Consider the following 24,395-nt stretch of genomic DNA (forward strand, 5'->3'; position numbering starts at 1 on the left):
ATAACTTAGAGGAATATATATTGGAAATAAAAAAATTTAAAAACCTTATTTGTAAATGATATAACTACTTTAAAATTCAAGAAGAAAAAAACTACCGTAGACCAATGTCCCTAATGAATATATTATAGATGCAACAAGTCTCAATAAAATACTGGCAAACCAAATCCAGCAGCACTTTAAAATGATCATACACCATGATCAAGTGGGCTTTACCCCTGGGGTGCAAGGATGGTTCGACATATACAAATCAACAAATATGATACATCACATTAACAGAATAAAAGAAAAAATCATATTATCATCTCAATAGACACAGAGAAAGCATTTGACAAAATTCAATCATGATTAAAAACTCTTAACAAATTAGGCATAGAAGGAACATATCTCAAAATAACAAAGGGCATATATATTTGTTATATATGACAAACCCACAGCTAACATCATACTCAATGTGTTTTTTATGTATTTTCCAAATTTTATACAATAAACAATGCACTGATTTTTTTCTATAATGTTATTTTTTTAATTATTCAGGAAATTTTCCAGTGGCTTCAGATTTTAAGATGGCATCTACAATAACAGAGGGTGACCAGGATCTCCAAGTAGAGTCAGAATGACTACAATTCTTAGTAAGCTGAGGCTGACCAAAATGCTAAGGACAGTAACCAAACACATGTACTTCACTGTGTCATTAATTAAGGTAGAAGAGTCAATAATGTTATGTTGATGAATAACACAGAGTACAGACAACTTTTTATTTGCTTCTGACTTCTGTCAAGAAATACCTCTATTTAAAAATGATAAAAATAAAGAAACCATAAAATAAACTTTAAATAGGCCCGTAGATGTGAAGTCTTCATTTTTCTCTCTTCTGTACTTTCAAAGTTCTCTGTAATGAAAAGGGCCTGGAAGCAATGATTCCCCAGGAATAATAAGTATTGCCTATATCTTGGGCTCTAAATACAATTCCCCACTGAAAAGAACCAAGGCTCCATGAAAATACAGGCAATTCTAGGTCTGGAGAAGGAAAAAAATTCAAAGAGAGCCTAAAACACCTTGTTGTTTTAGAATGCAAGGCAGTGTTTAAAATCCAACGGAATTATGTCAAAAGGAGTCACCTTGAACTGCTCCCATTGGCCACATTTTGGACTATATGAGGCCCCAAATGAATATTGTCTATATTATAAAACATTGAATAAATAAAAATCCCTGAATAGAGAGTGAGAAATGAAAAAAATGACTGGTGAGCTTCTTTACAGAAGAATGTCTGCAAGTAAATGTAGAGGTAATGATAGAATTAGAAAATTACCACTTGCAACCAAACCCCAGTGGAAGTACTGTTTCAAGCCAGGAGCAACAATAGATGCTAAACCTATCATGTGAGAAGTGGTTGCAAAACAGAATATTTAACACTTTAAGATAACACCCTGCAGGTTTCTTACAAGGAAACATGGATCTACGTAACAGAGTGATCTGTATGTCCCCACCTTAGACAAGTGATCAAACATAGCATTACTAATACTGGGAAGGCTGACATCACACAGATGTTCAATCCAGTTCTAATCAAGCCCTGGACCTCACGGCTCAGTTTATAGGAAATACTTGAGGGAGATCAACAAATTAAACGGCAATCAGACAAACACAGGATATGGGAAATGCTATAAGACAACTGGGATGAACGCTTTAAAAAGTCAATATTATGAAAAAATAAATGGTCTAAATAAAAGAGACATCTATGTAACAAAAATTGTTTTGAAAATAATAAATTAGAAAGCTTTCTTGAGCTGAAGAAATCCTGTTTGGGTAGATTAACTGGGCTAAGCGCTCTCTCAAAATCTTTGTGAACTAGGCTATAGTGTCTTTGAGAAGCATTTATCCTATGTAAGTGTGTGCATGTGTGTGTGTATGTGAGTGTGTGTGTGTTCCAACTGCCATCCATTGACAATTACACACTTAAGTGAAACCTCTTAGACTAGAACCCCTGGCACTTTATTTTAGCCAGATGGTTCAAACTCGGGGGAGATGTGTGTAAGGAGCAATGAACCCCCAGTCGCCTACAGTACTAACTTGTGGGGAAGTGCACGTTGCAGGGCAGCTGGGCAAGGCTAAGTTGGAGCAACCTGTAAGAGTCCCCACGTAAGGCTTTAATGTCATTAGGACATCCCTGGTGGTCCAGTGGTTAAGACTCTGCGCTTCCAATGCAGGGGGAGCAGGTTCAGTCCCTGGTTGGGAAACTAACATCCCACATGCTGCAGTGTAGCCAAAAAAAAAAGAAGAAGAAGTAGGGAAAGGATTCAACGTCCTTAGATTATGGAAAAGTAATCTATGCCGTACAGTTTTAAATGCATTCTCCTCCTAAACTGCAATTCCCTTCTGTTTCTGTAACTCTCCTACAGAACAGTTGGATACATCTGCCGTCCCTGTGGTACTTTTACAGGGCACTGCCTCCCAGGATCACCTGGAGAACTTATTAAAACACAGATTCCTGCTCCTCCCACAGAAATCCTGACCCAGAAGTTTAGGGTGGGGCCCAAGAATTTGCCCATCCAGCAGCCCCCATACCATGCTGCTACAGAGCATCTGGGAGCTATGTTTCCAATAGCGCTGACCCAGGGTGAGGGAAAACTCCAGGTCCAGGAAGCAGGGATGGTTCTGTAGTCACAAACTTTTCAGCATTTCTTTACTGTTCTGCAGGAAATGGCACAATTCTAGGTCTGACCAGAAATAAAGTGAGAACCCTTGTGAGGTAGACAATTTTAAGGAGGGAGGGGCCAGCTGTACCAAATGTTCTACCGATGAGGGCTTAAAGTGCTGATGGATGAAGCAGTAAAGAGCTTGTTAATGGGCTTTGTAAAGGCAGTTTCAACTGGGTAGTAAGCACAGGAGGCTGTGGTTTGAGGAATAAATGATGACAAAAAAGGAGAAACAGGAAATGTAAACAGTTTTTCCAAAACTTGTCAATAAAGGTAGGTGAAAGATTAGGGTGGTAGCTGGAGATATGGAGTTTAAAAGATGGGGCTTCCCTGGTGGTGCAGTGGTTGAGAGTCCGCCTGCCAATGCAGGGGACACGGGTTCGTGCCCCGGTCTGGGAGGATCCCACATGCCGCGGAGCGGCTGAGCCCGTGAGCCATGGCCGCTGGGCCTGCGCGTCCGGAGCCTGTGCTCCGCAACAGGAGAGGCCACAGCAGTGAGAGGCCCACGTACCGCAAAAAAAAAAAAAAAAAAGTATATATATATATACACACATACTAATATACGTATACATATATTATGTATACATATATACACACACACATATTTTGTAAATTATACTTCTATTTAAGATGGAAGACATCTGGTCACATTTAACCCTGATGGGAAAAGGAGACAAGAGAGGATAAAGAAGAGAGAGGGGATGATGGGTGGGATGAGATCCCTGAGGAAGTAGAGGGGGCTGGAATCCAGGACACAGATGGAGGGATTCATTAGCCTTGGAAAGGAAGAAAGACACTTGTGACTCTGTGATGGGAGGGAGCAAAGAATGGATGGGTGCAGCTGCAGGGCGAGGTCTCTTCTGATGGTTTCTGTTTTATTGAGGTTTTTTTTTTTTTACAATCTTCTCTGGAGTTTAGCATAGAATCAGTTTTTGTAAATGGTCCATAAGTGCTTGAAAAGACATTACATTCCGTCAAAATTCAATGGTCAATAATACCTGTTAATGTAACATTACTAATTCTGCTGTGCAGCTCCTACTGACTGAAGTGTGTTCAAGTCTTTCATAGCAGTTTTATTTGCTTCAATTTCTTCTTACAGACCTATAGGGCTTTGTTTTCTTTATACAGTTTGATGTAATGGTATTCACAAATTTTTAAGACTGTTTTTTGATTATTGGTGGATATAACATACTCCTCTTTGATTTTTTTTTTTTTTGCCTGAGATTCTACTAGTTCTGATATAAATACTGCTATCATGCTTTGCTTGTCTCCCCTGTTACAATGGGACACTTTTAAGCCCCAGACAAATGGCCTCCAGGTTAATTCCCCCTCAGTCTGGAGATAGACCCAGATCTCATAGGAGCAAGCTGCTTCTTGTGCTTCAGGACAGGTTATGCATAGACCACTTAAAACCTCCTCTCACAAGTCTGCATATGAGGCCACCAATCAGGTCTGATTCTGAGGCTGCTTTAAAATGTTATACTTTCTAATGGTGTAGAATCCAATGGTTGAGAACATACCAGATGGAGGAAGGCTTCTTCTCTACCCCATCCTACGATGTTCATAACAGCAAGTCCACGTCTGGGAACACCCAGATTTGGTGGTGGTGCTGGGAACTGGTTCCTGGGAAACACTTTCATTATTTGGAACTATTTCAAAATTTTTTCATTGAAATTTGGAGTAAGAGATCGTTGCTACTGCTACTCACTGTGCCATCTTCCAGGGCTTCTTCTCATCACAATTTTAATGTCATTTGCATTATTTTTACTCTACAAACTACTGGGAGAGGCAATATGGAATCGTGGTTAAGATCACAGACCCTGGAGCCAGACAACCTGGGTTGGAATACCAGTTCCGCCTCTTACAATGGCTGTATGACTTTGGGCAAGTTCCTACCTTCCCTGTGTCTCAGTTACATCTGTAGAAAGAGGATAATAAGAATACTTGTTTCAAGGGGTTGTTGAGAGGATTTAATAACATAATACACGCAAAGGGCTCAGAAGAGAACTTAACCACCAGTAGGACTGGGTAAGCAAAAGTTATTAACGCCACGCTGAGCACATACTATGCCCCCAGGCACGATCCTACGTAACCTGAGATACATGCCTCCTTTGTTCTAGTAAAAACCCATTCCTACAATTAAGAAAACTGAAGTTTTGCAAGTTTAAGTGACTTGCCCAAGATCACAGACTTCCTAATTAGTAGGGCTGAGGTCGGAACCAAAAACTGCACTCAACTTTTCTACTGTTGGAACAAGTTATAATTGTTTAAACCCAAACTCTCCCATCACAAGTATATTCTTTACAGACTTTGATTTTATGAGTTTCACTTATTTGATTTTGCAATCACTGGGCTGACCCAAGGATCTACGAAGTTTGCTTCCACTGACTTCCCTCCCACCTACCTTCCCTCCCACCCATAAACGCTCAAGTCCAGCTGTTCCATCATATTTTGTCTGTGTCTCATTTCCTGCGGCAGAATCAGTTTTGCTAAGTAGCAAGATGTACAGGAAATAAATTGTCCACACAACATTAACTAATCAATAGACATCAGTTTCAGCCCAGAAGGACTGCAATTTATACCAGATCACTTATTTTCACTATAAAGTCAAACTAGAACGACACCAACCTAAATACACACATTCCGTGGTAACACAAGAAAAGAGATGGACTCTTTTATTACTCTCACTTCAACAACCTCATTTCCACTTTTCCATGCCTGGTTTTTGTTGTTTTTTGATTTTTAAAACCTGGTTGGGTATTTTGCCGAACAAGACTTTCGGTCAATAGCGTATTTCCTGTTACTTTCTTGACCCTGCATGTATCTTCTTCAGCTTTTTTAGGTTGAAACACACACACACACACCCTCCAATCTCCTCTCCATTCCCAAAAAACAAAGGAGTTATTTTTTTAAAAAAGGAAGAAAAGTACCTGAATAAATGCTAATGCTAATAATAATAATAACCCTATGGAAAAATAATACTTATTTTCCTTTAAAGCGAGATAATGGGTATGAAAGCATTCATTTTGTAAACTGAAAAACATATAAACACAAAAATTGTGTTTATTAATGCTCTTACACACCCATAACCACTTGGCATCATTTAACCTAAAACGACATTGTGTAGAACAGGGGCTGACCACTTTCCAAATTAGGGTAGCCAAGTTTGATTCGAGTCTATCGGTCCCTCTGTGGGTGTGGTGGGGGACTGAGGGGACAAAAGAAGGGAAAGCCAGTGTGTGGCTCCACGGATTCTGAACCTGGAGGACTGTCCACATAATGCCTTTTGACACAGAGGTGGGATAAATGAGACGTGCCATGGAACAAACACGGGCAAAGTAAAAATCAGAAATTAACAACCGTCTTTTCAAAAGTAGAGAAGGGACATGGCAGGGATTTGACTTGGTGAGAGCAACCAGCTGCACGCTGGAAACCGATTCCCATCCCTACACCCGCCCTGCGATGACATCCCTACTCCTGCCCTGAGCTGCTCACGTGCTACATCATGGATGTCTCTTATTGCTGAATCTGCAAATGAGTGTCCTTAGCTATTAGCCCTGGTGTCTCTGTAGAAAAAACCTGGAGGTATATCTCTTTAAGGGCTTAAAATGCCTTTACCCCAAAAGAGCACGGTAACAGGCCGAGTGCCTAACAGTGTATTCCTTGCTGCTCGTTTCCAGGACTAGCTTTGAATAACATGCGGTAGAGGGGGCTATGTTACATACAGCATCTAACAACATCTTTCTGTCCAGATGTTCCCCAGCATCCTGCCCTTCATACTGCATCTAAGAAATCAAGAGCCTGGTGAGGACTAAATGGTCATTTGCCTTCTGACTCTGTAATGGGATGTAGAGGTTCAGAATATGTCACCCCCAAATATGCCACTTTGGCATGCTGATTATTTTGAATTAAAGGTACTTGAGAAACAGCTAGTGCAAGAAGGACACTCTGACCCTCTACTGGAGGAAAGCAGGAGATAAATCTCAGGGGAAGCTACCCTCCCTGTACCAGGGTGGGTAGAAGGCATCCTTATCACCAAAGACAGGGAATTTGGGGCCAAGAAGGCTGTGTAAACAAAGATAAATACGTCAAATCTCCTGTGCTCTTTAAGAAGACAAGCCATCTCTGTGGAACCTGTTCATTAAAGCTTTGGAAAATTCTTCATATGAGATCCTACGACTTACTTCTCTAACCTCCATTTAATCCCAAGATCTCTGTGTTTGAAAAGAAGGAATAAATTACAAATATATTTCATAGACTTTCAGAAATAAAAGATGTCTTACAAATCATCTATGCGAACAGTCTCAGGACGCAGATGAAAAAGCCGAAGTTCCTGTGATCTTGCCTGAGATCGCAGATAGTGGCCAAGCAGAGGATATTACCCTAGGCTTTGGCTTCCAGTCCAGTTCTGTTGCACAATATTATTTAGTCTCACTGAAAACATAATAGGAAGCAGAGCTGTCTCCAGCAAAGAGCCTGTATTCATTCGTGCAACAGTTATTGAGCTCCTGTGACGTGCCCAGGGCTGTACAAGCACTAGGAATAAAATGGTGAAAATCCCAGACACGGTGTCTGCTTTTGCAACGCCTGACTAGTAGGAGAGACCAATTAAACAAACAAATACAATTGTCCCTCGAACAACACGGGGGTTAAGGGCACTGAACCTCCACGCAGTTGAAAACCCGTGTATAATTTATAGTTGGCTCTCCGTATCCATGTTTCCTCTGTATCCAAGGCTCCGCATCTGGGGATTCACCCAACGGAGAATCATATAGTACTGTAGTCTTTACTATTGAAAACACTCTACGTATAAGTGGATCTGCACAGTTCAAACCCATGTTATTTACGAGACAATTGTAAATGAAATAATTACTTCTTGCAATAAAGGCTAAGAAGGAAATAGAAAAGAGAAGGGCTGGCTTCAGGTAGATGGGTCAAAGAAAACCTCTCTGAGGAGGTGACCCTTGAGCTCAAGGTTGAAAAAGAGGTAGCCCAGTTAAGAGCTGGGAGAAGCATGTTCCAGGCTCAGGGACTGGTCGAAGCAAAAGCCATGGAGGAAAAGGGCACCTTGCATTCTAAAATCATCCAGAAAGTCAGTAATGACGGGAGACTAGTGAGTGAGGGGCAAAATGGTACACATGACATAACATAAGAGCCTGATCCACAAGACTTTGAAAGTCATGGAAAGGGGTATGGATTTTATTATAAGTGTAAAACTAAAGGCAATTCACAAAGAGGTATTAAGCTGGGGAGTTCCTGGTCAGTCCGGCTACCCTGTGAAAATCAGCCTCAATGACACTCTTTCTCAACAGCACCTACAGGTCATTTTCCTCTTTTTTTTTTCATGCGGAGGACATAGAAGAAGCATAAAAACATGGGAAAGAGCAAGGCAAGGGCGAAAGCCCAGGGCTCTAGATTTTCAGTCTTGGGATCTTCTTCCATGCCATGCTCTCTCTCGTGAATTAAATGGGGAAACATCCCATTATAAAGAACAGGGTCTGGGACTTCCCTGGTGGTCCAGTGGTTAAGACTCTGCACTTCCATGCAGGCGGTGCGGGTTCGATCCCTGGTCGGGGAGCTAAGATCCCACAAGCTGTGCGGCACAGCCAAGAAATATTTTTAAAAAGTAACAAAGTCAAAAATAAATAAAATGAACAGGGTCTTTGGTTTGAATATTCTTTTGCCACACACAGTTCTAGCATAAGAGTTTTATCCATCAGAATCTTGCCCAAGAAAGATGAATAAGGAGGCAGAAAAAAATGAAATAAGAAGGCAGGAGGAAGGGAAACCAATCTGTTTAGCATGCCAGCAAGCCAATACAGTCTTCTTTGTTATGGAATAAGTTAAATGCACAGGTTATCTTTGGAAATGACAGTCAAAGGAGAAATGAAGAGTGTATGAAGAGAAAACCTTGTGAGAATTACCCTGTGAGGCAGCCCCACAGTCCGCCTAGCCCAGGATGCTGTATCTGTCGGGAGTACACAGGGATGCTTTGTAAGAAGGTGTGGTTATCTTCACAATGTCCAAAGTTAAGCGTCATGCTGGTGTTCCAGCTCAGCCTTAGGCATCACTGTATCAATAGGCTTAGTTGCCACCAGGGAAAAATGTACAGTGGACCCTTGAACAACGCGGGGGTTAGGAGCGACAACCCCCTCCAGTCAAAAATCTGAGTATAGGGACTTCCCTGGCGGTCCACTGGTTAAGATTCCGTGTTCTCAATGCAGGGGGCACAGGTTCAATCCCTGGTTGGGGAACTAAGATCCTGCATGCCACACAGTGCGGCCAAAAAAAAAAAAAAAAAAAAACCTGAGTATAACTTACAGTTGGCCCTCCTTATACCCAGTTCCTCATATCCGTTCGCAGTTCCGAGTGGGTGGGTCCAACCCACCACAGATTATTTAGTCGTGTAGTATTTACTGCTGAAGAAAATCCAAAACCATGCAGTTCAAACCCGTGTTGTTCAAGGGTCAACTACATCAACAGCTCATATCAGACAAGCTGAGCTTATTTATTTGTCTCATGGGTGCATGCCCTTGTGTGGACACGACCAAAATAATGGGCAAAACTGGTAAAACAAGTGAGTCCCTAAGTACCAAATCAAGATGCTCCAAATAGGGGTGTTGCTGCTTTTAGAGTTTTCCCTCTTTAAAAACGGAGTGGCTTCCAGTTCCCTGTTCCAACAGCCAAAGTTATCGATGCCAGTTGTTAGTTCAGTCTCTCTCCTTCTGCCTGTGAACAGGAAATATGCATGCTGTATGTGGATTAGTTTCTGATACTTCTCATGGCAAAGCTTTTGGCTCCAGGCTCTTACACCTTGAATCTGCCTCCCTGCAGGATGGAAACGAGGGCCCCTGAGCAACCTTGTGCTCTTTCTCCAGAGCAGGGCTGTGCCAATAGCGTCTCCCGGCCACGGCCTCCTTCAGTGTAAGTCCCGGGGAAGATCGGAATGATTGCTTGGCAAGGTGAGGACGGAGGAGCCTGGTGGACCCCACAGGTCTGGTGATGCACACTTAGGGATTGACGTGGCTTCGTTTCCCACATTTCTTTCACACAAAGCACGATTATAGGGAAGTGCTTCCATATGGCCCGCGGAAAACCCCAGCCAAAAAACAGCTTCAGCTGGCCAGATTCAGAGCAGCAACAGACATGAAGGGGCCGTAAGGAAAAGCGAGGATGAGAAACACCGAGTTTTCATGCAGGCAGGCATCTCTGCTAAGTCTAGCCTCAGCCCCAGCACAGGCATATAGAGCCTGAAGACTCGTCAGCAGCCGGCGGGATGCCCCCAGCTCTCACCGCATAGCTCTCCTCGCTGCATTCAGGGATCTGTCTGTGAGTTCCAGCTGCCCTTCCTTTGCAGAAATTAATCAAAAACATTAGATTTTTAGGGGCCCTTCTCCTGGATTGCCCTGAACTGGCATCAGGGGTCTGAGACCCCTTCAAAAAAATCAGAATGGCAAATTTGGGGCTTACGGGGACACATGCATTTTTCTGGAGAGAAAATGCATAATTATCAATAGATTCTCAAAAGGATCTATAATCCCAAAGCTGAAATTCAATGAGAGAGAGAGAGAGGATATGAAGTACCTTATCAAGAGTGAGGAACGATACAGTCAAGCACGTAAGCCCCTCTCAGCCAGCACAGCCCCCATCCCATCCCCTCCCACCCCAGGGCCTCCTCCACATACTTCTCCAAAAAGACTGGTCTTGACCCAATTTCACTCAGCTTCTACTCTGGTTCAATTAGAATTTTCTCAATTTCTAATCTCTCTCAGACCCTGACAAGATGACATCTTTTCTGATGAGATTTCCACACTTTTTAAAGCCAACAGTAACTGTAGACACTTCCCCAAGGCCTGAGCTGGTGATGATTTTCCCCCATTAGTCCTCTCATCCCAAAGCTGTCCTAGTTAACTCTTCACAGCCCTGCCTGGTTCTTCACTGTCTTCCTCTGGATCTTATTCTTTCCTCTATCTTTAGTTTCTCGTACAATTCATTGTGTTTTGACACCTTTGACAAGACTTTCCTCCACACCCATCAGTAGCTCTCTCAAAAACAATGTGCCGGCGGACCACGTGTTGATTTCGAAATCTGTTTACATTTAATGTTATGTTAGAGGTGTGACATCTTTTGGTACCCATATGAGCAATATCTCCAATAAAAATATTGCTAGCATTTACTGAGCTCTCTCTAGGTGCCAGACACTATGTGGAATGCTCGGCATGACTGAGTTATTTAATCCTGACAATAACTCCACAAAGGCGGTACAACCGCTGTTCCCAGTTTAAAATGAGAAAGTCAAGATACACAGAAAAGTTCAAAAACTTGCTCTGTTTACAGAGCTAGTAAACAATAGGCCCAGGATTTAAACCCAGGCAGTCTGGCCCCAGACTCCGATTTCTTAACCATATTCCTTAACTTCCCTATTCCTTAGTTTTCTCACCTGTAAAATGGGTCGGACAATGTCAAAACCACAATGTAAGGGGGCTGGTGGAATTAAATGATATGCCTGAAGAGAATGTTGGGAATTATAAAGCATTAGATCAATATTACTAATGACAGAATGGATGGAATGTGATATCCTTGGTTTCCCAGCTCCTTAGAAGCCAGTGTGTCATATGCCACAGTTCTGGTCAGCAAGGCAAAACTCCCTGGGGAAGACTTCCCTTCCTGACTAAAGGGCACAGTATTAAAAGAATGCCTTTTGCGCCATCTTCTTCTTTATCATCTGCTGTGTGGATGTGTTGTCTGAGTATTAAATAGTGACTTAGCAACCCCAGATGAAAGCCATACTCTAAGCTGGTGAAGGAGAGACATGAGCCTGGTTCCTCAAAAACATAGTAAAAACAGCCTCCCCAAACTTGACTGCCAGCTCCAGACTTCTTGTTAGAAGAGATATGTAAACTCCTGTATCTATAAGTTGGGTCTTCTGTGAATTCCCATAGAATGCATCTCTCACTGGTACCCACCACTCAAAGCCAGCTCCTTCAGGAAGCCCATGGATCTCATGGTTTCCAATCTCACCTAGGCCCCCTTGCAGCTACTCCTCTACTTCATTACTGTCTTTTTTTTTTTTTTTTTTGGCTGCGCTGCGTGGCTTGTGGGATCTTAGTTCACCGGCCAGGGACTGAACCCGGGCCCCAGCAGCGAGAGCACGGAGTCTCGCTGGGAATTCCCCTCCTTACTGTCTTTGATGAGTTCCTTATCCGCCTTTCCTTGATGGGAGCACGCTCGAGTCCCTGATAGCCCTCACTCTTTTCTTTTTTTATTGAAATATAGTTGATTTACAATACTGTGTTACTTTCAGGTATACAGCATCTTAATTCAGTATTTTTGCAGATTATATTCCATTACAGGTTATTACAAGATATTGGGTATAATTCCCTGTGCTATACAGTATATCCTTGTTGCTTATCTATTTTATATATAGTAGTTTGTATCTGTTAACCCCAAACTCCTAATTTGTCCCCCCCCTTTGGTAACCACAGGTTTGTTTTCTACATCTGTGAATTTGTTTTATTTTTTTAATTTATTTTTTATATTTTTTATTTATTTTTTATTTATATTTTAGGGAGCCTGAAATCTTTTCATAATTCCTTGGCACCATAGTATTAGCTCACAAAACACCCACTCGTGCTTATTGTCTGCAGCAGACAATTTATATGATAGTATTTTTTGCAATGAAAGAATACTAAACCTGTTTCTCAAGTCACTAAGCACCCTCCTGCTACAAGTATTCCCAAAGCTTGCACAGATATTTTGTTGTACTTAAAATTTTGTTTTTTCTACTGTTAATCCCTTTGCCAATGTTTTATCCTAAAGAAGAAGGAAGTGATGTAGAGATCATAGCTTCCAATGAAGAAAAGGATGGCTGGAGAGTAGGGTCATCTGCCTCATCTTTATCCTTCAGTCAGTGTTAACTATGTGTCAGACACTTTTTCATATATAGTCCAATTTGATCCCCACAATGACCCTAAGAGCTGAGCATAATTATTTTTCCCATTTGTGAATCTGTTTTAGAGCCCTCACTCTTAAGCAGCTGACTCTACCTCCTAATGAACAGAGTTTTTAAAGAAAAGACAAAACACTGTATTGGAACACAGTTAATTTCTCAAGGGTGCCTGTAGTTATCCAGTTCTTGACATGGTGTGGGTGTGTACCCCTCCCTTATTCCTGGGAAAATCCTTCCCTTGATACATTCTCTCACCTTCTGTTCACTCCTAAACCCACTGCATTCAGGCTTTGGTTTCAGCCAGAAGTTCGTTGAAACCACTCTTGCTAAGGTCACAAATTTGGCTTCAAATTGCCAAAGAGAAATTTTTGGACCTTAATTCCAGCTCACCTCAAAACAGCATTTAACATGGCCGACTATTACCTCCTTTTTGGAATTACTTATTCCTTCAGCTTCCATACTGCTTTGGCTAAGTTCTGAGTTTACCTACTCTTTTCATTATCTTTTCACTTGAATTCCGTTAAACGTTTTCCCTGGCTAAATTGTCATGACTTCCTGATAGATTCTATATACTCTCTTTGGAGGGACTCAGCTAATTTATAGCTAAAGACCACCAAGATGGGGATTTTGCCACTAGCAACAACGGACTATCATGTTTCAGATCAACTCTTCCACTCCAAAGACAATCAACATCTGTTTGAAGGTATCAGATAGGTATCAAGGCACTGAATACTTAAGGGGCCAAATTTCGGGAAAGAAGAAAAACCCAAGGAGGTGAACGTTTGTCTTTTTTTTTTTTTTAACATCTTTACTAGAGTATAATTGCTTTACAATGGTGTGTTCGTTTCTGCTTTATAACAAAGTGAATCAGTTATACATATACACACGTTCTGCCTAGAGGGGTGGGATATGGAGGGCGGGAGGGAGGGAGACGTAGGAGGGAAGAGAAATGGGAACATGTGTATATGAACATTATCTTTGATATGCATCTCCTCTCCATGCATTCCTTACCCTGATGAACAGCAAATAAATCCACCCAGCTGCTCAAGCTGGAAAATCTGCAACACCCTACCTCTCTTTTCTCTCTTAGTCTTCGTTCAAAGAATTATCGAACTCCACTGACTCTCTTAAATCTCTCTCCCATCTGTTTCTTCCTCTGCCTCTCCCACCACACGACTCCCGACCAAGGTCTCATTATTTCAAACGCCCTGGAATATTTAAAAACGGCATCCTGCTTAGCCTCCTTGCTTCCTGGCTCACCTCCACATGCAGCCAGAATTATTTCATTAAAACACAAATCTAACCATGCCACTCCACTGCCTAAATGGCTTCAATGACTCCATTTAACCTGAAATGTGAAGCACAATGATGAAGGCCTTTATGGTTGTCTGCTGTCTTATTCCCCCACCCTAACCAAGGTGCAATCCTAGTAGTTCCTCAACAAAGTCCAGGCTTCCCTCTAGGGTCACACCATGAACTTTGTGCTTCCTCTGCCTGGAAAATCCTCCCCACCTTCCACCCCTCCTGTAAGGTTCTCCCCATTTTGGAAGAATAAGTAAAATCCCTATTTCATAAGTTACATCCAAATAAACACGAAGAAATAAAAGAGTTTAAAGTAGGAACACACAGGGACTTCCCTTGTGGCGCAGTGGTTAAGAATCCACCTACCAATGCAGGGGACACGGGTCAGATCCCTGGTCTGGGAAGAACCCACGCGCAGCGGAGCAACTAAGCCCGTGCACCACAACTACTGAGCCCGCGCTTTAGAATCCGCGAGCCACAACTACTGAAGCCCATGCACCTAGAGTCCGTGCTCCTCAACAACAGAAGCCACCATAATGAAAAGCCCGCGCACCACAACGAAGAGTAGCCCCCGCTCACCACAACTAGAGAAAGCCCGTGCGCAGCAACAAAGACCCAACACAGCCAAAAATAAATAAATAAATTTATAAATTTATAAAAAACTAAAAGTAGGAACACACACAAAAAAGCACTGCCAGAAGGCGCACATGTATAATTTTTTCCCTTTAAGGCAAGGGTCAGCAAACTACAACCTGAGGGTCAAATTCAGCCTGCAGGCTAGTTTTTGTAAATAAAGTTTTATTGGAACACAGCTGTGCCCACTGGTTCACGGGTTGTCTGTGGCTGCTTTTGCCTGGCAACAGCACAGTGTTGAGTAGTTGAGACAGAAACCATATGGGCTGAAAAGCCCTAAAATATTTACTCTCTGACCCTTTACAGAAAAAGTTGACTGACCCCCAAATTTTTTTAAAAAAATTTAAAGCAGATATTATTGAACTTAAAAGATGGAAAAGTCTGAATATGTAGAACTTAGAAACTACTGATTCTACAAACACAAACAATATTGAAAGTCAAATGACAAACAGAGAACATTAGAAATAGGTACAACAGACAAACAAATAGTATATATGCATGATACAAGTGAGGAAAAGATCACCATCCAAATAGGAAAAAGAGTAAATGACTTCAGCAGCTAATTGAAACCTGAAGAAGTATAAATGGGCAAAACATGCATGATGGTATTTTCTACCTTGTTAGCAATCAGAAGGGGGCAAAAAAAATAATGACTCATAGTTTACCTTAAAAAATCAGCAAATTAAAAAAAAATAGTTATACTCTGTATTGGCATATATTCAAAGAAACAGGTAGTCTTAGAAGAGGTAACTGGAATAGGGACTTCCCTGGCAGTCCAGTAGTTAAGACTTCGCCTTCCAATGCAGGAGGTGTGGGTTCGATCCCTGGTGAGGGAGCTAGGATCTCACATGCCTCCTGGCCAAAAGACCAAAACATAAAACAGAAGCAATACTGTAACAAAGTCAATGAAGACTTTAAAAATGGTCCATATCAAAAAAAACCTTAAAAAAAGAGGTAATGGGAATAAAAATTTGATATACTACCCTTTTTGGAAGAAATTTGTCTTTTAGAACACGGGTCAAAAGTTCTTTCCAACGAAAAAGCTTAGCGTTGGGAAAATGTTATTCTAGTATCAGACGGTCTAAAGCACATGTTTTATGGTAACATCGTATCGGGTTTAAAACCTACTTTTTTCAGGAGAAACCTGTGACTTTGATTGTCCCCGCACCAGCCTGCAGGTGGCGCCGTCACCAGCACAGACGCCACAGTTGTCTTCCTTGGCGTTGCTCCCCAGTTGTCGGTCGCAGCCCACTGCCTGCAGACAGACAGAAGCACGGCGGTCAGGAGCGGGTAGAGATACGGGGATGTGAGACCTTCTGTATGTCAGAAACCGTATTTATGGTGTTATCCTTCTTAAATGTATGAGCTGGCTCTCTTTTATGAGGATATACTTTTTAAAAGATATAATAATATATAAAGCTTGACAGTACCCTGTCATTTATATGATTCTTCTCCAAAGGCCAAAGAATTAAAAAAGACTTGAGACTGTCCCTTGACACTCCCACTCTTACTGTTTTATTTATAATTTTATTCAGATATTTTATGTACATAAAATGAATGGAACATTACAGATATTTCCTCTCTCCTCTTTCACCACCTCTTCCCTCTCTTTCTATCCCTACCCTAGTCCTATTCTCTCATTTCTTCCCCCAAATGACCACTATTCTGAAGTTGATGTATATCCTTCTGGTCCATAGTTTTATTTTAATTTTTTTTTTCTGTTTTTAATCTCAATCTATACCTGTATCTTAATACTGACGATATATCCATATCTCTCTATATTCTGTATTTGTATCTTTGCTTTCCTTCTGTTTATCATTATCTATACCTATACCTATCTCTACCTGTATGCCATTATATATATATATGTGTGTGTATATATACAATCTTTATAAAATCTTTTATAAACAATTTTTAAAATGTAAGGAAGGAATTAATGAGAGAGCTATCTCATAGAATATGCTTATACTGATATCCTTCAGTCTCTTGTGAATTACTGCTTTTGTGAGTTGTGTGTATTTGCTAGACTGTGAGCTTCCTTGTATGAGAAAAAGGGCTATGTCTTATATTTCTTTTTATTTTACAAATATGTCCTTTACATGATGTGCGCCCAATAATATTAACTGAGGAGCTAGTTTATCTCTACCTCTGCATACACATTCAACTTTATTTGTATTTATATGCCTGGTGTGTAAGTGCAGAGACCTCAGAGGCAAACAGCCCACTTACAAAACCTGCCCTGTCCTACCGCCCCTTTCAAGCTGCAGGGTGTTGAACAACTGAAACTCTAGGAGACTCATTTTCCTCAAGAGTAAAATAGGGACAATAATACATACTCCACGTAGGGTCTACTAAGAATGAAATGAGAAAATATATGTGAAACTCTTAGTACAGTGATTAGAATACTCAAAGGGCTCATCAAAAGAGAGCCCCTTTAATCTCTCTCTGTTTTTCATTTTGTTTTGACTGCTGGGTTGAGCCCCTATGCTTTGGTTTGGAGAACTGCTGGATCAGATTTTGTATCCAAGGTGTTGAAGAGAATATAAAACAGGACGAAGTTGGAACCACATCTATAGACTATTCTTTCCAAAATGCTCGTGCTGAAGGGAAGGAAAAAGATCAAATGAAAGTTTCAGGGCGAGGTAGGAAAAGTTCCAAGGAAGTTTAAGGAAAAGCCTATGATTAGAGATATTTTCAAATTCACAAAGGGCTGTCATGAAGAAAGGGTTTACATTTGTTCTGTGTATTTTCAAACGGTGAAAGCTACAGGTTTAGGGATAATTTAGTTCAATATGAGAAAGTTTTTAAAGGCAGAGTTATCCAACAATAAATATTCAACCATGGGCTAGGTAGGAGACTTTTTGGCAGGAAAATTGGAGAGGGGATTAAATTATTTGATGAGCAGCTGAATCCTTTGAGACCCTTTCATCCTGATTATATGATTTTTATAAAGATAATAGTAAAATATTAATAATAATAGCTGATTTTTATTGAATGCTTACCACGTACCTGGCATTATGCCAAGTATGTTATACACATTATTTCATTTAATCTTCATAGCAACCTCCTGATACCTTCTATCTCTATTTTACAAATAAGGCATCCGAGGGTCACTGAGGTTATATGACTTTCCTACGTTACACAACGAGTGTATTGTTTTAAAACCTGTTTTAAAACCCAGTTCATCTGACAGCAGAATCCTAACACTATGCTATACCTTCCTCACCTTTAGTATCAGCAGATGGACAACAATGAACCCAGGTACATAGGCCATTATGTTAACATTTACAAGTACATGTGGAATAACTTAAGAGTGATTGATTTTGGAAACACACTTGCGTGGTTGAGATTCAATCAGTGAGTAACTTGTGTTCATGCAACTTTCTCAAAGGGTAGTAATTCTACCATCAAATTATAGAAACACTGTTCCTCGGCCAAGCTCTGTCCTCACACATCTGTGTCCCTGAGCACTTTGCATTTCATAAGAATGAGAATCACCCTTTATCTGGTCCATCCAGGAAGGGTGTGGGTTTAGGAGCTAGGATGGGTTTGTTTTGAAGAGTGTTTAGAGCCTTGCAAGACCCTGGGCAATCGAATACCCCCCTGAGCACTGACATTTATTTCATAATTTTTAAAGCTAGAGTTCATCCAAACATTACAGCCAAAAATAAGCATGTGAAAACATCACAGAAAAATAATATCTGAAAAGAAGGTCTCGTTGCCTTGTGATTCATAGGGTATAAGCCAGAACTGCCCTTGAATTTGAGGGACTACCGAATTTTCACTCTCACTTCACATCCTAATGAACACTGAGCAACTTTCTAAGAATTGCCTCAAGTATTTTCAACTTCTGTGGCTTTTCCTGAAGTCAAGATCTCTAGTTGTAATGATTTAAAAACCACTAATCGATAAACATAGCAATAAAATTTATTAACATCCATATACAACCAATTTCTATAGAGCCAGGCACTACAGAGTATAAATTAGTAAGACAAGATTTATATTCTACGGTGTAGTTAATGAGACAAGTTATACAAGATAGGGGATAATATAAACAAATATTTAAGATATATGAGCAGTGCTCTGGGGAATAAATACACATATATAAATCATCACTTCAGCTAAGGATTATTTCATAGTACTGGCATATGATTTCTTAATCAGCTCATAGAAGTCAGTGTTTAAATAAGGGTCGTTACTCCGTATGAAGCAAAACATGAATTTTCCAGCTCAGTCAAATATAATCCTTCAAGAAGCAAAGAATTTTTTGAGTCAACTTCTGCTTGAGATCTCTGAAAACTGGATTCTACCTTACAAAAAATTCTAACATTCCTGCCTGAAAAATCAGAGGATATGGAGCTATGGTAATCATTAGGAATATTCATAAATATTTAGCTTCTCCAGCCCATGGAGGACTGCACTTCCCCACCCCCTTAGAAATTAAGTGTAGTCATTGACTGCCTTTAGCCAATGAAATATGAGTCTAAGTGTCTGTGTCACTTCTGTAAGAAGCTTCAAGGGTCAGTGTGTGAGTCACACATTCCCCTTCTCACTGCTGTAGTTATTATGCAAAACGTGTTCCAATAAAGCCTCCCTCAGTCTGGGTCTCTGAGACGTTCAAGAGCAAAGACTCCTGCTGACCCACGTTGGCCAAGGAGCGTGAGCTAAAAGTCACCTTTAATTGTTTGAAGCCACAGAGCTTTAGGGGTTGTTGGTTACTGAAGGAAAAACCTAGCCTGTATTATACTAGAGTACTATTTAACTATTAATGGATAGAGCAGGGCCATTAACATCAAAGGGTTGCTTGAAACTGGCCATTTCACATTAAAATCCAGATTTCTGGCTCCTGTTGACAAATGAAAACTCTGACATGTTTATACACGGTTGCCCCCTTGAGCATATTAATGAGCAGATATGTATTCTCCAGCTCATGACAGCCCTCATCACTCACTATGACTAGACTTGAGCAGTTTTCTTCCAGAGTGGAGGGTAGATATTTGAGTTTCAGCCTCTATACTAAACTGTCTAAGCATCACTCACCTATCGTGCTGACTGCTGTCTACTAGAATCACATCTTACTTCCAGTTAGAAAATTTGGCTATATTTGTAGCAATACAAAATGTACAAATATCATCAGTATAGTGCCATGGCTAAGAAAACATTTTGGAATTCGGTTTCCTGGGTTCAAATTCCAGCTCTACCATTTTCTAGCTGTGCCGTCCGGGCAAATGACTTAGCCTCTTCAAATTCCAGTTTCCTTATAGACAGAGTGGGGATAATGACTATCCCAGCTTCATAGTGTACGATGAGCTAACACAGTAAAGTGCTTAGACAATGCCTGACACCTTGTAAGCACCCAGTAAGTGTTAGATGCTATTCTTTTTACTAGAAATACAAAGTGATTTCTTCATTTACACAGTTGTCAAGGAATTCAATAAATGTGAATGATAAATCAGACTTGTTCTGCAGATCTGGTTCCAACCAGGTCCTGTTTCTGATAAAAATCAGACCTCCAAAGCAGAAGCAAATTTCATTCAGTGTGTATAGTTGTCTCATGCTGTCTGCTGTGCTCAGACTCACAGTAGGTTCTTCCCAGGAGCACGGTGACAGGGTCATGTAAATGAGCAAACTGTAAACACACTTGCAAAGATGATTTGTAGTCTCTGTCAAGTGAACATCAGGGCTCAGTTCACTGATCCTAAGGCAATCAGAGAGAATCACACAGTTTACTTTCTCCCATCCTAATGGCTGTGGACAGCCACAGCCACATTGTATGGGAAAGGGAATTTACGTGAACATTGTCCTGTGGAAGGAAAGATACTGAATTCAACTTAGAAGCGTCTGAGTCACTTTTGAAGAAGGACATGCAATTCTTTTGACCTGAAGAGCCTTTGCCAGAAGATCACTCAGCTTTCAGAGAGGTATCACCTATGACTGCCCAAAGAATCCACTTACTCATGAGACTCAACAGAAACATGATAGGAAGCACATATTTTAAAGGAACTAATTCGGCACTGAAAACCAACTTTATCCTGCAATCCCCTTCAAACCCTGGAAACTACTGGAGCAAACTATGCACTTCAGACAAATAAGAGGGAGCTCTGGTCAGTGCCCACAAGGAGAAACCAGGGAAAGAGAACCAGTGTAGCCTACAGGGCTCCTGGTGACAGCGGTTCTGCTGGGCTCCTGAAATGTTGTTCATGAAAGAACGAATTTGGTTTTTTTTAATGAACGTTAATGTTTTTTAAGTGTATCACATAAACTAGTTGTACTTATTTTCATGCTGCCTTATAAATTAAAAAAACACTATAAAACCATCTATTTACATTCGTCCTTAATAGCAAAATCAACTCTTTCTTTTTTTTTTTTTTTTGTTTGCTCAATACATTATTTTTTTTCAGTTGGGGTGTAGTTGCTTTACAATGTTGGGTTAGTTTCTACTATACAGCGAAGTGAAGTAGAGTTCCCTGTGCTATACAGCTCATTCTCATTAGTTATTTATTTTATACATATTAGTGTATATATGTCAATCCCAAACTCCCAATTCATCCCACCCCCATTTCCCCCCTTGGTGTCCATATATTTGTTCTCTATATCTGTGTCTCTGTTTCTGCCTTGCAAACAGGTTCATCTGTACCATTTTTCTAGATTCCACATATATGCCTTAATATACGATATTTGTTTTTCTCTTTCTGACTTACTTCACTCTGTATGACAGTCTCTAGGTCCATCCACGTCTCTACAAATGACCCAATTTTGTTCCTGTTTATGGGTGCATAATATTCCATTGTATATATGTACCACATCGTATATATGTACCACATCATTCGGCTGTCAGTGGGCCTTTAGGTTGCTTCCATGACCTGGCTATTGTAAATAGTGCTGCAATGAACATTGGGGAGCATGTGCCTTTTTGAATTATGGTTTTCTCTGGGTATTTGCCCAGTAGTGGGATTGCTGGGTCATATGATAATTCTACTTTTAGTTTTTTAAGGAACCTCCATACTGTTCTCCATAGTGGCTGTATCAATTTACATTCCCACCAACAGTGCAAGAGGGTTCCCTTTTCTCCACACCCTCTCCAGCATTTATTGTTTGTAGATTATTTGATGATGGCCTTTCTGACTGGGGTGAGGTGATACTTCACTGTAGTTTTGATTTGCATTTCTCTAATAATTAGTGATGTTGAGCATCTTTTCAGGTGCCTCTTGGCCATCTGTATGTCTTCTTTGGAGAAATATCTATTGAGGTCTTCCGCCCATTTTTTGATTGGGTTGTTTGTTTTTCTGATATGAGCTGCATAAGCTGTTTGTATATTTTGGAGATTAATCCTTTGTCAGTTGCTTTGTTTGCAAATATTTTCTCCCAGTCTGAGGGTTGTCTTTTCATCTTTTTTATGGTTTCCTTTGCTGTACAAAAGCTTTGAAGTTTCATTAGGTCCCATTTATTTATTTTTGTTTTTATTTCCATTACTCTAGGAGGTGGACCAAAAAAGATCTTGCTGTGATTTATGTCATAGAGTGTTCTTCCAATGTTTTCTTCTAAGTTTTATAGTGTCCAGTCTTACATTTAGGCCTTTAATCCATTTTGAGTTTATTTTTGTGTATGGTGTTGGGAGAATTCTAATTTCATTCTTTTACATGTAGCTGTCCAATTTACTCATCACCACTTATTGAACAGACTGTCTTTTCTGCATTGTACATTCTTGCCTCCTTTGTCATAGATTAGTTGACCGTATGTGGGTGGGTTTATCTCTGGGCTTTCTATCCTGTTCCATTGATCTATCTTTCTGTTTTTGTACCAGTACCATACTGTCTTGATTACTGTAGCTTTGTAGTATAGTCTGAAGTCAGGGAGCCTGATTCTCCCAGCTCCGTTTTTTTTTTTTTTTTCCTCAAGACTGCTTTGGCTGTTCGGGATCTTCTGTGTCTCCATACAAATTTTAAGATTTTTTGTTCTAGTTCTGTGAAAAGTGCCATTGGTAATTTGACAGGGATTGAACCTGTACATTGCTTTGGGCAGTATACTCATTTTCACAATATTGATTCTTCCAATCCAAGAACATGGTATATCTTTCCATCTGTTTGTGTCAACTTTGATTTCTTTCATCAGTGTCTTATAGTTTTCTGAGTACAGGTCTTTTGCCTTCTTAGGTAGGTTTATTTCTAGGTATTTTATTCTTTTATTGCAATGGCAAATGGGATTGTTTCCTTAATTTCTCTTGCATATTTTTCATCACTAGTGTTTAGGAATGCAAGAGATTTCTGTGCATTAATTTTGTATCCTGCAACTTTACCAAATTCATTGATTAGTTCTAGTAGTTTTCTGGTGGAAACTTTAGGATTTTCTATGTATAATATCATGTCATCTGCAAACAGTGACTGTTTTACTTCTTCTTTTCCAATTTCCATTCCTTTTATTTCTTTTTCTTCTGTGATCGCCATGGCTAGGACTTCTAAAACTATGTTGAATGAGAGTGGCTAGAGTGGACATCCTTGTCTTGTTCCTGATCTTAGAGGAAATGGTTTCAGGGTTTTTTTTTGTTGTTGTTTTTTTGCGGTACGCAGGCCTCTCACTGTTGTGACCTCTCCCGTTGCGGAGCACAGGCTCCAGATGCGCAGGCTCCGCGGCCATGGCTCATGGGCCCAGCCGCTCCGCGGCATGTGGGATCTTCCCGGACCGGGGCACGAACCCACATCCCCTGCATCGGCAGGCGGACTCTCAACCACTGCGCCACCAGGGAAGCCATGGTTTCAGTTTTTCACCATTGAGAATGATGTTTGCTGTGGGTGTGTTGTATATGGTCTTTATTATGTCGAGGTAGGTTCCCTCTATGCCCCCTTTCTGGAGAGTTTTTATCATAAATGGGTGTTGAATTTTGTCAAAAGCTTTTTCTGCATCTACTGAGATGATTGTTTGGTTTTTATTCTTCAGTTTGTTAATATGGTGTAGCACACTGATTGATTTGTGTATATTGAAGAATCCTTGCATCCCTGGGATAAATTCCACTTGATCATGATGTATGATCCTTTTAATGTGTTGTTGGATTCTAGTTTGCTAGTATTTTGTTGAGGATTTTTGTGTCTGTATTTATCATAACTTTGTTTAATGGTTTACAGGCTACACGTGAGTTTTCAGCATGATTCAAAAAAAATTACTTTCTTTCCAGTGGTACCTTTAGTTCATGTCTGCCTCTCTTGTCCTCAGACCCTTCCTGCTGCATTGAGAGCCTTAAAGGAAAGGCCGCACGACAGTGTCTCAGTGATGAGCTGGGTTTACATGTTCAGCAAAACTGGGCAATATTAGACCATCAACAGTTTGGTAATAAGGATGATGAACTGTACTCTATGGGTATCTTTTCATCTGTTCAGATTATCCTTCTTATTTGAGAATACGTTTTATTTTTCCAGGCAATTCTGTAATTATCAATGTAACAGGTTCTTGAGACCTCCACACCTCATAAGATAAAGAGTCAATATCCATACCATTTCTTTTTTAACTTTTTATTTTATATTGGAGTATAGTTGATTAATGAAAGAATAAATTTAAAATAGGGCCTATAAGGAGAGTAACATCTCCTTTATACAGACTGAAGAGACCAAGGCTCAGAGACAGTAAGCAGTCACAGGAAACTACTACATCCTGCACCAGGCAGTGTTCACTCCAACCATGTCACTGAGACTGCTTGAGCTGAGGTCACCAATGATCTCTGTTTGGTCAAAATGAAGCAGGCATATTTCAGTTCTTTTCCCTCTTGACTTCTCTGAAGTATTTGGTACTGCGAACTTCCTTCTTAAACACTCACCCACCCATATCTT

At 40.5% G+C, this 24,395-nt stretch overlaps 1 protein-coding gene across 5 annotated transcripts in view; it reads right to left on the reverse strand.

The window, feature by feature from the left end:
• Nucleotides 1-24,395, reverse strand: part of ADAMTSL3 (ADAMTS like 3) — a 366,800-nt gene that overhangs the window by 188,997 nt on the left and 153,408 nt on the right. For all 5 annotated transcript variants that reach the window (XM_060293778.1, XM_060293777.1, XM_060293779.1 and 2 more), the window contains one exon: nucleotides 15,706-15,832. In XM_060293778.1, coding sequence (XP_060149761.1) covers nucleotides 15,706-15,832 — 127 coding nt within the window. The remainder of the gene's footprint in view (nucleotides 1-15,705; nucleotides 15,833-24,395) is intronic.

Source organism: Globicephala melas, chromosome 2 (genome assembly GCF_963455315.2).
Source record: "Globicephala melas chromosome 2, mGloMel1.2, whole genome shotgun sequence".
NCBI lineage: Eukaryota > Metazoa > Chordata > Mammalia > Artiodactyla > Delphinidae > Globicephala > Globicephala melas.